The sequence below is a fragment of the Myotis nattereri genome (genome assembly GCF_964212035.1).
Source record: "Myotis nattereri genome assembly, chromosome: 10".
In the NCBI taxonomy this organism is placed as follows: Eukaryota; Metazoa; Chordata; class Mammalia; order Chiroptera; family Vespertilionidae; genus Myotis; species Myotis nattereri.
Window position 1 is genome coordinate 19,559,734 of NC_138085.1, and position 12,869 is coordinate 19,572,602.

The following is a 12,869-nucleotide window of genomic DNA, read 5'->3' on the forward strand; positions in this document are numbered from 1 at the left end:
ATTTGGTGAAAGTGTAAAATGTTTGCACCTGGCTATAAAGCAAGTGGGTGAAGAAACTCCAAGGAGGCTAGTCGCTAGGGAGAGGAAGCCTGGCATTACTATGTGACATCATTACCTGGTGCCCACAGCCACCATTTCTGTGCTGGGCTGGCCTGTGGGCTTTGTGCCATGGGTTCGTGGCGGGGCCTGTGTCCCACTTGGGAAAAGCGGAGTGTTGCTTGTGGACTCTGGGTGCGCAGTGCCCTTCCTCTGTAAAGGGCCAGTTCAGGTCACAGCAGCTCCAGTATTGAACGCCTGCCCCTGGTGGTCAGTGCTCTTCATAGCGAGTGGTCAGGTGGTGGAATCCTTAGCACATTAGCCTTTTATATATATGGATTTGCAATAAGAACGGCAAAAACCGTTTTTAAAAAAGTTACTGTGGCTCATGTCTGAAGTTTATCAAATCTGAAACTTTACTGTAGATATCAGCCTTCCAATGAGGAATTCTTCAAATACAGCCTGAGCTGTGGACCCTGAGGCATCCTGCCTAAGAGCCTCTCTTCAGGGTTGCTGACCCGCCCCATCCCCTACTGCGCCTCTAACCCCTGCCCATTATTTTTCCAAGCAGACCCAGCATCTCCAAAGCCCAGTGTTCTCATTCAGGAGCTGTTGGAGTGCAAGAATGCATTTTAAAGGATATTTCACAACCCAAAGCACTTTTTAAGCTTCTCAAAGATAAGTGGATGGTCACTGAACATGGATGCAAAATGCGTTTTACACCAAAAAAAGTTACTTAAATGTGTTTTAGAAGATTTTTTTCATTATCAAAATAATATAGGATCATTAGAATTTTAAAAAGAATAGTATAAAGTAAAGGAAATCACTTCTTTCCACTATCCAAGGTTAACCACTGTCAACATTTCAAAGTATTTCCTTTTGTCTTTCGTACATTTATATATCTAGATACCTTTTTGAGGTGATACAATTAATTCATTTATATTAATATATGTTGTATTGACTTCAGAGAGGAAAGGAGAGGGAGAGAGAGAGGTAGTAGTAATATGAATGATGAGAACGAATCATTCATCACCTGCATCCTACATGCCCCCTACTAAGGATGGAGCCCCACGTACTCTGACAGGGACTCCATGTATGACCTCCTGGTTCATAGATCAAGGCTCAACCAGTGAGCACGCCTCCAGGGCAAGATGATACTATTTGTTATGTGTGTATCCTGATTTGTTTTCTCTTAGTTATGGTGTTTTCATTCCACTGCATCTATAACCACTTTTTTCCCGTTTATGAAGGCACTGTTTATTTTTCCCAGCTTTATTGAGAAATAATCAATATACACCACTGTATAAGTTTAAGGCAGACAAAAGGATGGTTTGATTTGCCTACATTGTGAAATGACCACCACAGTGGGTTCAGCTAACATGTACTGTAGATGTGACAAACCAAAATTGAAATCTCTAATGTAATTTGGGTTATTTTTTCTTCAAAGTCAAATCTACAATTGTTACTATTGCAAAAAAGAGCTTGTACTTGGAACTAAAGTGCAGGGTGTGGTGGGTCTGCAGGCTGGGGCTCTACTGCCCTGGCCCCTTGCACTTGAGCCCTGTGCCTATTCACATGCAGATCCTTTCTCCTTCCAGACTTCACATGAGGCTGGTGATGGATGTGCTGCCCCTGCTGGACGGGTTCCACAGTCTGTCTTCCCACCACGGAGTGTCAGAGGTGAGAGCCCCCTGTGTAAGGCTGTGGAGCATATGAAGTTCAGAGTCACTTGTGTCTCAGCAGCTCTGGGGGTGACCTCAGCATCAGCATGCGCAGAGCCTATGCTGGCCTCCAGGGTGTGCTCTGTGCGGGTCCAGCTCACCCACAGCTCCTCTCTCCCTGGATTTCAGCCACCTTACTGGTCCTTCTGCTAGAAGCTCTGGTTCTCTCAGAACCTTACACTCCTCTCCACCCATGAGCTGTGTGGCAGCTTCATATAACAGGATGGTTTTCAGGGAAAACTGGCAAGAGAAAAAGAAGAAAAATAATCAGGAGTCGCCACAATACTTTGGAGTCCAGGGCCTGGCCAGGAGACAAGGGGGAAGGGTCCAGGGCAGCCGCCACTCTGGCTCCAACAGGCCCCTGGTCCAGTCCTCTCTGAGTCATTCCCGACCTGTGCACAGAGCGGTGCTAGGACTCACTGCCTTCAAGACAAATCAGCTCACCATCGTGCTGGTCTCTGGTCAGGTTCTCAATTCTCTCCCCACTCAGCCCACTGCTGCTCTCTCTGGAGTCCGCAGATACTATTCTCTCTGAGACCATGGTTGACATCATTGGATGGACAGCTGGCCATTGGTCTGCTCCGTCTCGATGGCTCCAGAATGATGTGTTTCCTTCTTTTGAGAAGAAGAAAAACGAGCAAGAATATGGGTCTGGACAGCAAGTAGCCTTTCTGTAGAAATGCATGGACAGTGAGTTTTTTACTCTTAGTACTTTGAAGTGCTATGTGGATTGGCACGAGGTACTTTTATTTTATTATTCTTTCTGGATGTTCTCCCTGAATGTGACTGAGTTGGCTGGCTGCACAGGTAAAGGAACAAGAGGGTGAGTGTGCTGCCCTGTGTGCCAAGTAGCAAGGAGTTTGTGCTGTTCTGCATTTCTGAGCCTCTCTCACCATGTGAATCAGCTCTGGCCAGAGGCAAGGATAGCCATGAGTGGCTGCCCCCAGGCCATCCTGACACCACTCGTCTGTCCGACCTCTACACCAGTGAGCTGTGCTCATTGCCAGCTAAGTCCACAAGCCAGGGGAGCCCTGGAGCCCTGAGTCACTGCGTGCAGAGCATGAGCATTGGTGGCTCCCTGGCCCACATCATGGACCAAAAAGAGCAAGATTTTATGGGGTACAGACACTGAAAAGGCCTTCATGACAGCCCTGCATTATTACCCTAATGATACAGGTTTGGATGGACAATTACAAACTCCCTACTTGACCACAGAGTAAAATATCAAACCTTTAATGCGTGACACTCCGTCTCTCATCTACGTTTCACCCCTTAAAATAGGGATGTGTTGATTTCCTCCACCAGCATTACTTCTTCCATCTCGCATTCAAGTTGACAGGAAAATTGGAGCCATCTATGGAAGGAGAGAGCATATGAAGACAGGGTATTATTTTTAGATCATTTTGAGCACCACTCTGTCGAGTACAAAGAGAAAAATTATTTATCTTTCCTGACTCTTAACAGGGCATAGGGATATTTTCCACAGTTGAGATCTGTAGATGATTAAAAGGCACCTGCTTCCAAGGACAATGCTGCCTTCCTTCATCCTTGTCCTTGGGTTGCGTCACTCCTGGGCCCTGTGCCCAGGTCCCAACCAAGACACCGAAAAGTGAATCTGCTCTGTCGACGAGACCCTGGCCCAGCGTTCCTGGAATGGCACAAAAGGCCCATCCTTGTCACTTGGTGGATGTGGTTTAATGAAGCAGAGGGTCACTGTGGGAGATTTGCACTACCTGCGTTGTGTTTTGTGAGATGGTTAAAAGGTTTGAAGCTCCTTTAAGAAACCAGGTGGCACAGTGAAGGAGCTGTTCCCCCCAGTGATCGCATTAGAGGTGGCTGAGACACAGCAGCTGTATTAAAAGCTGTGGAAGCTTCATGATGGGATGAGAACTTAACTGTGTAGGTCACTGGTCTGGATGGTGGCCCTCAATCCCACTGACCACCAGTTCCTGTGGGCAATTCCTTATCCTCAGCCCTGACCCCAACTGGACCTGCTGGACCAGATTCCCTGGGGCAAGACCACCAAATCTGGTTGTCGCCCCTTTTAGTTTTGAACCTTTTAAAAATATAATTGTAGATTCCATTATTTATAAGAGATAACGCAGAGGTGGCCCATGGAATCTGACCTGGTTTCCCTCAATAATATCTTATAAAAATCTCACAACCAGGATATTGACAGTGACCCAACCGCCCATGTAGGGCCGATAGAAAACAGCTCTAACTGATTCTCCCACACCCAGGACAAAGCCTTCTATTTTTTTTTTTGGTATATTATTATCACAGTAATATATACACAATGAAATTTACCATTTTAACCATTTTTCAGAGCACAGTCCAGTGGTGGTAAGTGGTCCTTAACACAACTTAACAAACATATTGTTGTGCTGCCCTTACCACCATCGGCTCCATCACTGTTCTCATCTTCTCCAACTGAAGCTCTGTCCCCACTAAACAGCAACTCTGCATCCACTCCCCCATTACTGGTACCCTCCATCTTACCTCTATGACTCTGATGGCTCTAGGGACCTCATGTGAGTGGGATCACACACTATTTGTCCTTTTGTGACTGGCTTATTTCATTGAGCATCATGTCTTCAGGGTCCATCCAGGTTGTAGCATGTGCCACAATGGCCTATTTTTCTAAATTGAATATATTGGGGTGAGATTGGTAATGAAATCATGTAGCTTTCAGGTATACAGTTCTGTAATACATCACCTGTATGTTGAAGTATGTATCTCACCTCCCTCCCCTCTTACCCCAGGTCAGGTCTCCTTCCATCACAATTTATCCTTTCTAAGCCCTCTTCTACACACACCCCTCTCTCTGTGATAATCACCAAACTGCTGTCTGTGTTTCTAAGTCTTTTCTTTGCTTAATCCCTTCACCTTTTCCCCCTAGTCCCTCAACCTCGTCCCCTCTGACAGTATTCAGTCAGTTTTCTGCACCTATGAGTCTGTTTCTATTTTGATTGTAGTTTGTTTTGTTCATTAGATTCCACATTTAAGTGAAACCATAAGGAACCTGTATTTCTCTGACTGGCTTACTTCACTTCACTTAGCATAATACTCACCGGCTCCGTCCATGCTGTTGTAAAAGGTAAGACTTCCTTCATTTCCTTTTTGCGTGTGTGGGTGAGTCGTATTCCGTTGTGTTAATGTACCACAGCCTTTTCTCCACTTATCTGCTGCTGGCACTTGGGCTGCTGTGAAATCTTCGCTATTGTAAGTAATGCTGCAGTGAACATAGCATTGCATATATCCTTTCCGATCAGTGTTTCAGGTTTCTGCAGATATATTCTCAGAAGTGGAAATGTTAGGTCATAAAGCAGTTCTATTTTTAATATTTGAGGTAAGTTCATACTACTTTCCACAGTGGTTGCACCAATCTGCATTCCCCCCAAGAGTACACGAGAGTTCTCTTTTCTCCACATATTCACCAGCAGTTGATGTTTATTGATTTATTGATGATAGCCATTCTGACAGATGTGAGGTGATACCTCACTGTGATTTTAATTTCCATTTCTGTAATGATTAGTGATGCTCAGCATCTTTTCATTTGTGTAATAATCATCTGCAGATCCTCGCTGGAGAAGTGTCTGTTTAGGTTCTTTGCTCATTTTTAAATTGGATTGTTTAATTTTGTTATGATGCTGTGTTTTTTAAGTTCTTCATAAATTTTGGATATTAAACCCTTATCAGATGTATCATTGGCAAATATGTTCTCCCCTTCAGTGGGTTGTCTTTTCATTTTGTTGGTGGTTTCCTTTGCTGTGCAACAACTTTTTAGATGGATGTAGTCCCATTTGTTTTTTCTTTTGCTTCTGTTGCCCAAATAGATATATCAGAATAAAAAATATTTCTATGAAAATTTATTGCCTTTACTTTCTTCTAGAATTTTTACGGTTTCAAATCTCACTTTCAAGTCTTTAATCCAGTCTGCGTTTACTCTTCAATATGGTGTAAGAAGGTAGTCTGCATTCATTTATTTTTCTACTTATGTGTCCAATTTTCCCAATAGCATTTATTGAGTGGACTATCTTTACCACATGTATATTCTTGTGTCCTTTGTCTAATATTAATTGACCATAAATGTATGGGTTTATTTCTGGACTTTTTGTTCTGTTCCACAGGTCTTTATGTCTGTTTTATGCCAGTACCATACTATATTTATTACTATGGCCTCGTAGTATAGTTTGTTATCAGGTAGCATGATTCCTCCCACTTTGTTCTTCTTTCTCAAGATTACTCTGGCTATTGGTTTGGTTTTATTTTGTTTGTTTTATTTGTGTGTGTGTGTGTGTGTGTGTGTGTTGGGTTTCTTGGTGGTGTTTTTTTTTTTTTTTTTGTACTTCCATATAAATTTTTTGTGATATTTGCTGTAGCTCTCTGAATTACGTCATTGGACATTTGAACGTTGTTAATTCTTCCTGTCTTTGAACACCATATGTACTTTTATTAATTTGTATCTTCTTCAACTTCTTCCTGTCTTTCTTCCTTTCTTTCACTTTCTTCCTGTCTTTCACTTTCTTTCCTTCTTTTCTTCTTTCTTCCTTTCTTTCATTTTCTTTCCTTCTTTTCTTCTTTCTTTCTTTCTTTCTTTCTTTCTTTCTTTCTTTCTTTCTTTCTTCCTTCCTTCCTTCCTTCCTTCCTTCCTTCCTTCCTTCCTTCCTTCCTTCCTTTCTTTCTTTCTTTCTTTCTTTCTTTCTTTCTTTCTTTTCCTTCCTTCCTTCCTTCCTTCCTTCCTTCCTTCCTTCCTTCCTTCCTTCCTTCCTTCCTTCCTTCCTTCTTCTTCATGATCTTTATTATGTTCAGGTGAATTCCCTCTATTCACCTCAACAGGTGGCATGGGTGAAGCTGCAACCCAGGTACATGCCTTTGACTGGGAATCGAACGCATGATCCTTTATTGTAGTCAAATAAATATAAGATTTAGAGTTTTAACCACATTTAAGTATACATCAAGTATATTGACATGCAATTCTCACCACCATGTATCCCCAAATTTGTATTTATTTATTCATTTTTGCTTTTCATGGCTTTTATCTCTGTTAATAAATTTATTGGGGCAGGGTGGTTTTAGGTGTGTACAATTCAGTAATAGATCACTTGTAGGTCAGTTTTTTCTAATTGACTTCTAGTTTTATACAGTCATGATCAGAAAAGATTCTTGATATGATTTCAATCTTCTTAAATTTACTGAGACTGTTTTTGTGCCCTAACATGTGGCCTATCTAGATAATGTTGCACGTCCACTTAAAAAGAATGTATATTCTACTGCTTCAGGGTGAAATGCTCTGAAGATACCAATTAAATCCATTTGATCTATTGTGTTATTTCTGTCCACACTTTTTTTTTTTTAAAAGACTAGGTGTGAGGCCGCCCTGTGCAAGGGTGAGGCAGTGCCCAAGTCTTCCCCCCCCCCCGTCTTCTCCCTCCCCCCCCAGCCCCCGCCCATCTCCCTCCCCCCCCAGCCTCTGCCCATCTCCCTCTGCCCCCACCCACAGGGGCCCCAGCCCAGGAGGAGGTCAGGGCTCAAGTCTCCCCCCCGCCTTCTCCCTCCCCCCCCAGCCCCCGCCCATCTCCCTCCCCCCCCAGCCCCCGCCCATCTCCCTCCACCCCCACCCGCAGGGGCTCCAGCCCAGGGGAGCCAGGTGAGCATGTCACACACTAGGGCGAAGGGAACGCTTCACTGATTTCAGTGTCACCCTTGCGCAGGGGCCACCCTAATCTCCTCTGTATCATTCCAGCTTTACTATATGTGCTGCTGCTGCTGCTGCTGCTGCTGCTGCAGAGTCCAGCACCAGGCCACTCTTTGCTTCTTGATTTTCTGTGCGGAAGATCCAGCCATTGATGCCAGTGGGATGTTCAAATCCCCTACTACGTCTGTATTATTGTTGAACTCTCCATTTATGTACATCAGGATTTGATTTACACATTTACTTGCTCTTATGTTGAAGAAATGCATGTTTGCAAGGGTTATATCCTCTTGTTGGATTGCTCTCTCTTTATCATTCTGTGGTGTCCATTCTTATCGCTCAATACAGCCTTTGTTTTAAAGTTTATTTTGTCAGCTATAGGTTTACCTCCCCGGCTTATTTTTCATTTGTATTTGCATGAAATACCTTTTGCCATCCCCTTGCTTTTTGTCTGTATATCTTTCATTCTGAGGTAGGTCTCTTGTTGACTGCATATATATGGTTCTTGATTTCTTATCGATTCAGCTACCATGTCTTTTAATTGCAGCAGTCAAGCCACTTACATTTAAAGTGATTGTTTGTAGATATGTTTTATTCTTTTAACTCTGTTTCCCTTTTATTCCTTCTTGATAGTTCTTATACTAATGGTTTGGTGGTAACACACTTCTTTTGCTGTTTCTTGTCTGGGAAGCTCTTTATTTCTCCATCAATTTTAAATGACAGCCTTGCTGGGTAAAGTAGTCTTGGTTGAAGGTCCTAGCTTGTCATTATTTTGAATATTTTGTGCCAATCCCTACTGGCCTGGTATGTTTTTGTAGAGAAATAAGTTGACAGTCTTATGGGAGCTCCCTTGTAGGTAACTGACCGTCTTTCTTTTGTTGCTTTTAAGATGTCCTGTCTTTAATCTTTGTCATTTTCATGATGATGTGTCCTGGTGTCAAGCCTTTTTGGGTTCATCTTGTTTGGGACTCTGTGCTTCCTGGACTTGTGTGTCTCTTCCTTCACCAGGTTAGGGAAGTGTTCGGTCATTATTTCTTTTAATATGGTGTAGTCCCTTAACCTTTCTTTTGTCCTTGTACTCCTATAATGTGGATGTTGTTAATGTTTCATGTTGTCCCAAAAGTCCCCTAAACAGTCCTCATTTTTAAAAGTTCTTTTTTTCTTTTTGCTGCTTTTGTCTTCTGTGACCCTGTCTTCCAAATCACTAATTTGATTCTCTCCTTAATCAAATTATTTATTTTCTCTAGTGTATTCTTCATTTCAAAGATTTTACTCTTTATTTCTGACTGGATCTTTTATATGGCTTAAATGTTCTTTTTCATGCCTACTATCAGTTTTCAAGTTCCCACTGATTTCATCCATTCTTCACCTAACTTCAATTAACTATCTGGAATATTGCTTGCCTCACTTTGTTTAGCATTTTTTCTGGATGTGTCCCCTGTTCTTAAATTTGGGGCATGTTTCTTTGCATTTTGGCTGCCTCTGTGTGTTTGTTTCTTTGTGTTAGAATCCAGGTCTTGGTAGTGTGGCTTCGTGTAGTAGGAGTCCTGTGGAACCCAGTGGCAATTTCTTCTTGATCATCTGAGTTGAGTGCTCCAGGGATGTCCCGTGTGTGTTATGTGAACCTTCCTGTGGCAGTTGATTCTTGATGGCTGTTGGCCCATTCATGTACTGATTCGATGCTCAGGCTAGTTGGCTGTGACCACAGTGTACCCTGCCTACAGTGTAGTGTATGAGCTGCTGACAGGTGTTGACCACGTGGAGCACAATTCATCTCAGCGGGGTCTGGTGCCTGCCTAGATCTCTCTTTGGATATGCCGCTTCTGAGGCTAATTGTATCCTTCTCTGATGTGCTCTGAAGCTGGCTATCGGCTTGTTGGTCCTGGGGCTTCCTGGGAGGGACTCTGGTGCTGAACAATGTCAGAAGCTTGATTTGACTCTCCCAGGGCAATCTATTTGCATCTACAAAGCAATTCACAATTTGTGACAGCCTCTGCTGAGGCCCAGTGAGCACAGGAAGGTCCAAGCAGGGCACCAAAGCTGGCTTTGACTAGCACTGAGCCTGGGGACAGGTCAGCAAAAGTCCCAGAGCACACCATGTTCTGCCTCCCTGTCTGCCTCCATCTGCCGGGTGCCTGTTTCTCTCAGTTAATGAAAGAGTCTCTGGAAGCACTCAAGTTGCATGAGGTAGGTTCTCAGGGAGTCCCCAGGTAGAGGTGAGTGGTGTTCACCAGATGGATGCAGGTTCAAGCTCAGTGTCAGTGTTGGGTCTGAGGCCACTCAGCAAATGTCCCAGGGTATACCACGTCCAGCTGCCACCCGCTGGGTCCTCACACATCTTTGAGCAGTGTACAGAAGACACAGACCTGGCATTGTTTGTAGGAGGAGAATGAAAAATCAAAAGAGGCTGCTTCCCAGGATTGAAGATGTCTGGAATCTGTAGTCTGAGATCAGCCGTGTGAGCTTAAGGGCTTTGCAGAGGGTCTGTGGATTCTCAAAGGCCAGAGAGCTGCTTCCTGTTGTAGATGACTCATGGATCCCCTGGGATGCCACAGGGGAGTGAGAGCATGGTGGGATCATGCAGGTGCAATCCAGCCATCACGTAGTGAAAAGTAGAGTCCCCTCATGGGTGGCTGATTTCAGCAGATTCATCCCTCCATTTCTGTCCTAAGAGAACTGGAGCTCTCTCCAGACTTCCGACCACATGCATGCTCACTGGCTTCCCGGGCAGCACTGTCCCTGCCTTCTTTCCTCAAGGCTGGGCGAGCCAGGCTGGCTGGAGTGTAGGGAAGGGAGGATAGAGGTCCGTTTGGAGGGTTGAAATGCTGTGAGAACTTTTAAGGTTTAAATTGATTTTCTCTGTGTCTGCTCCCACACTACAACTAAGCAGCCAAAGTGATGCTTAGCTCACTCTCAAGGAAGCACAGTTCTGCCCTGCACCAGTGCCACACATCACCAGAGCAGTGAAGGGAGCTACTGGAGGAAGAAGACAGGGCATTCCTCTCCCAGCAGTGTAACACCCTCACAGGCATGATTCTGTCTGGAGAGCTGACCCCTGCTGGAGCGCTTAAGGCTTTTAGGCACAGAGTGTAATGATCTGATTTATATTTTTTAAAGATCACTCTGATTTGCATTTGCATTTTTATTAAAAATTACTTCTTTAATTTTTTTTTTCAATTAGGGATGACATTCAATATTAGCTTCAAGTGTACAAAATAGTGGTTAGACATTTATATAACATATAAAAGCATCTCCTGATAAGTCTAGCATGGGATATCTTTGAAAAGGGTATTAATCCTATTCACGAGGGCTCCACCCTCATAACCTAATCAACCTCAAAAGACCCACCTTTTATTTATTTTTAATCAACCTTATTTGGGTGACATTCATTAATAAAATTGCATAGGTCAGGTGTGCAATTCTCTAATGCATCATTTGTATATCGCATTGTGTGCTCACTGGCTTCAGGTCAAGTCTCCTTCCATCACCATTTATCCCCCCTATGCCCTCGTCTCCCTCCCCTACCTGTCACCCACCAACCTTAGCCCCTACTCCCCACACGCCACCCCCACCCGCCACCCCACACCCCACACCCCCAGCCCCGACCTGCCTCACCACATCCCCAACGCACAGCCCCCATCTGCCACCCCCAACTCCCCTCCCGCCAGCTCTCATCCCCCAACACTACCCCTCACCCCCACCTCCCACTCTTACCCCCAACCCTACTCCCCACCGGCCCCCCCATCACGCACCCCACACCCCACACCTCCCATCCTCCACCCCCAACTTCCCAGCCCCCACCCCCCACCCCCCTTCCCCTGCTTGTGATTTGACATTTGAAATGATATTTGAGATGTGTCTTGAGAGCACAGGTAGGATTTAGACAGATGAAGAAGGTGAGAATATGCTTCAGGTACAGGGAGTGGACATTCGGCCTGGAGGCAGGAGAGATGAACACTGGACAGACCAGAGCATATGCCCCTCAGATGCCTGTGAGTGAGGGGTCAGGGCAGGGAAACAGAAGACCCTGCATGGAGGGAAAGGGTAGAGGGATAAGCGGACCAACCACAGAGTGGTCAGAGCAGGAGAGACAGCAGCCCCTCCATGGGAAGGCAGGGCAGCAGGGTCAGGGGACCAGGGGAGGGGCCGATGGACAGGTATGAGAGGGAATGCTGCCAAGGGGCAGGGCTGGGGGCAAGGGCTCCACCATGGGGAACAAGGAACTCTCCATAGAGGGGTCTGTTTCCCCTGTTACCTATCTCTACTCCCATGTCCCCCGTTCCCTGGCCCCTCCATGGATGGTGCCCTAACCCCCCTATCTTGCTCAGACTATGTGGGGTCCTTTGCCCTCCCTGCCCTGCTACCTCCCTGGAGGATGCCCTCTCCCCCCTGCCCTGCCATCTATTTCAGGACCTGTGCTAAAATCCTTGCTGTCTCAAAGTAGGCCTCCCTATCCCCCCAGCCTCTCCTCTCCATGGAGGCTTCCCTATTCCCTCTCATGCATGCCCTGTCCCTCCATGTAGGATTCTGTCCTCTCCCTGCCCTTCTCCCTCAAACTGGGGCTCCCTTTCTCCACTGCTTGCCCCCTCAAAGTGAGGTTCTCTGTCCCCCTGCCGTGCCCCCTCCATGAAGGAAACCTTCCTCCCTGACCCTCTCCCTCAAAGTGGGGTTCTCTACACCCCTGCCATGCCCCATCCATGGAGGGTACCTTCGCCTCCCTGCCCCTCCCCCTAAAGTTGGGATCCCTGTCCCCCTGCCCTGCTCCCTCAATGGATAGTTCTGTCTCCTCTGTGCCCTGCTCTCTCAAAGTGAGGTCCCCTTTCCTCCTGCCCTACCCTCTGCATGGGGATTACCTGTCCAACTGCGCTGCCCCCTCCCCATAGAGGTTTCCTGGTCTCCCCTCTCCTCCCTGCCCTGCCCCCTATAATTGGGGTTCCCTTCCTTCCTGTCCTCCCCACTGCATGGAGGGTTTCCTGTACCCACTATTCCATCCCTGCAAGTGCAGTTCCTTGTCCCCCAGCTCTAACTCCTTTCTGAAGGTTTCCCTGGCCCCCTGCCCTGCCCCCTCCATGAAGGTTTCCCTGTCTCCTGCCCTCCACCCTCTATGGAGAGTCCCCTCTCCTACCTGCCCTGTCCCCTCCATGGAGTGTGCCCTCGCCCCCCTGCCCTGTCCCATCCATGGAGGGTTTCCTGTTCCTCTGCTCTGCCCCCTACAAGGAGGGTCCCCTCTCCTCCCTGTCTGGCCCATCCCTGTTGGGTTACCTGGCAAGCCCCCCCCCCCTCGAGTCCTGCCCCCTCCATGGATGGTTCCCTGCCCCACCTGTTCTGTACCCTCCATGGAGGTTTCCCTGTCACCACTGCCCTGCCCCCTCCCTGGAGGGTCCCCTCTCCTCCGTGCCCAGTCTACTCCAAGGAGT

At 46.3% G+C, this 12,869-nt stretch overlaps 1 protein-coding gene across 6 annotated transcripts in view; it reads left to right on the forward strand.

Annotated features, from left to right (window-relative positions):
- The window catches only part of LOC308526277 (anaphase-promoting complex subunit 1-like), a 54,279-nt gene that overhangs the window by 24,736 nt on the left and 16,674 nt on the right, over positions 1–12,869 (forward strand). For 2 of the 6 annotated variants that reach the window (XR_013996533.1, XR_013996534.1), the window contains exons 5-6: positions 1,635–1,716; positions 4,750–4,854. Coding sequence is in view for 1 of the 6 variants with exons in the window: in XM_081101388.1 (XP_080957514.1) it covers positions 1,635–1,645 (11 nt within the window). In the remaining 5 variants the exon portion in view is untranslated. Of the gene's footprint in view, positions 1–1,634; positions 3,184–4,749; positions 4,855–5,649; positions 5,725–12,869 lie in introns of those variants that run through there. The other 4 variants (XR_013996532.1, XM_081101388.1, XR_013996530.1 and 1 more) reach the window with 3 other exon arrangements.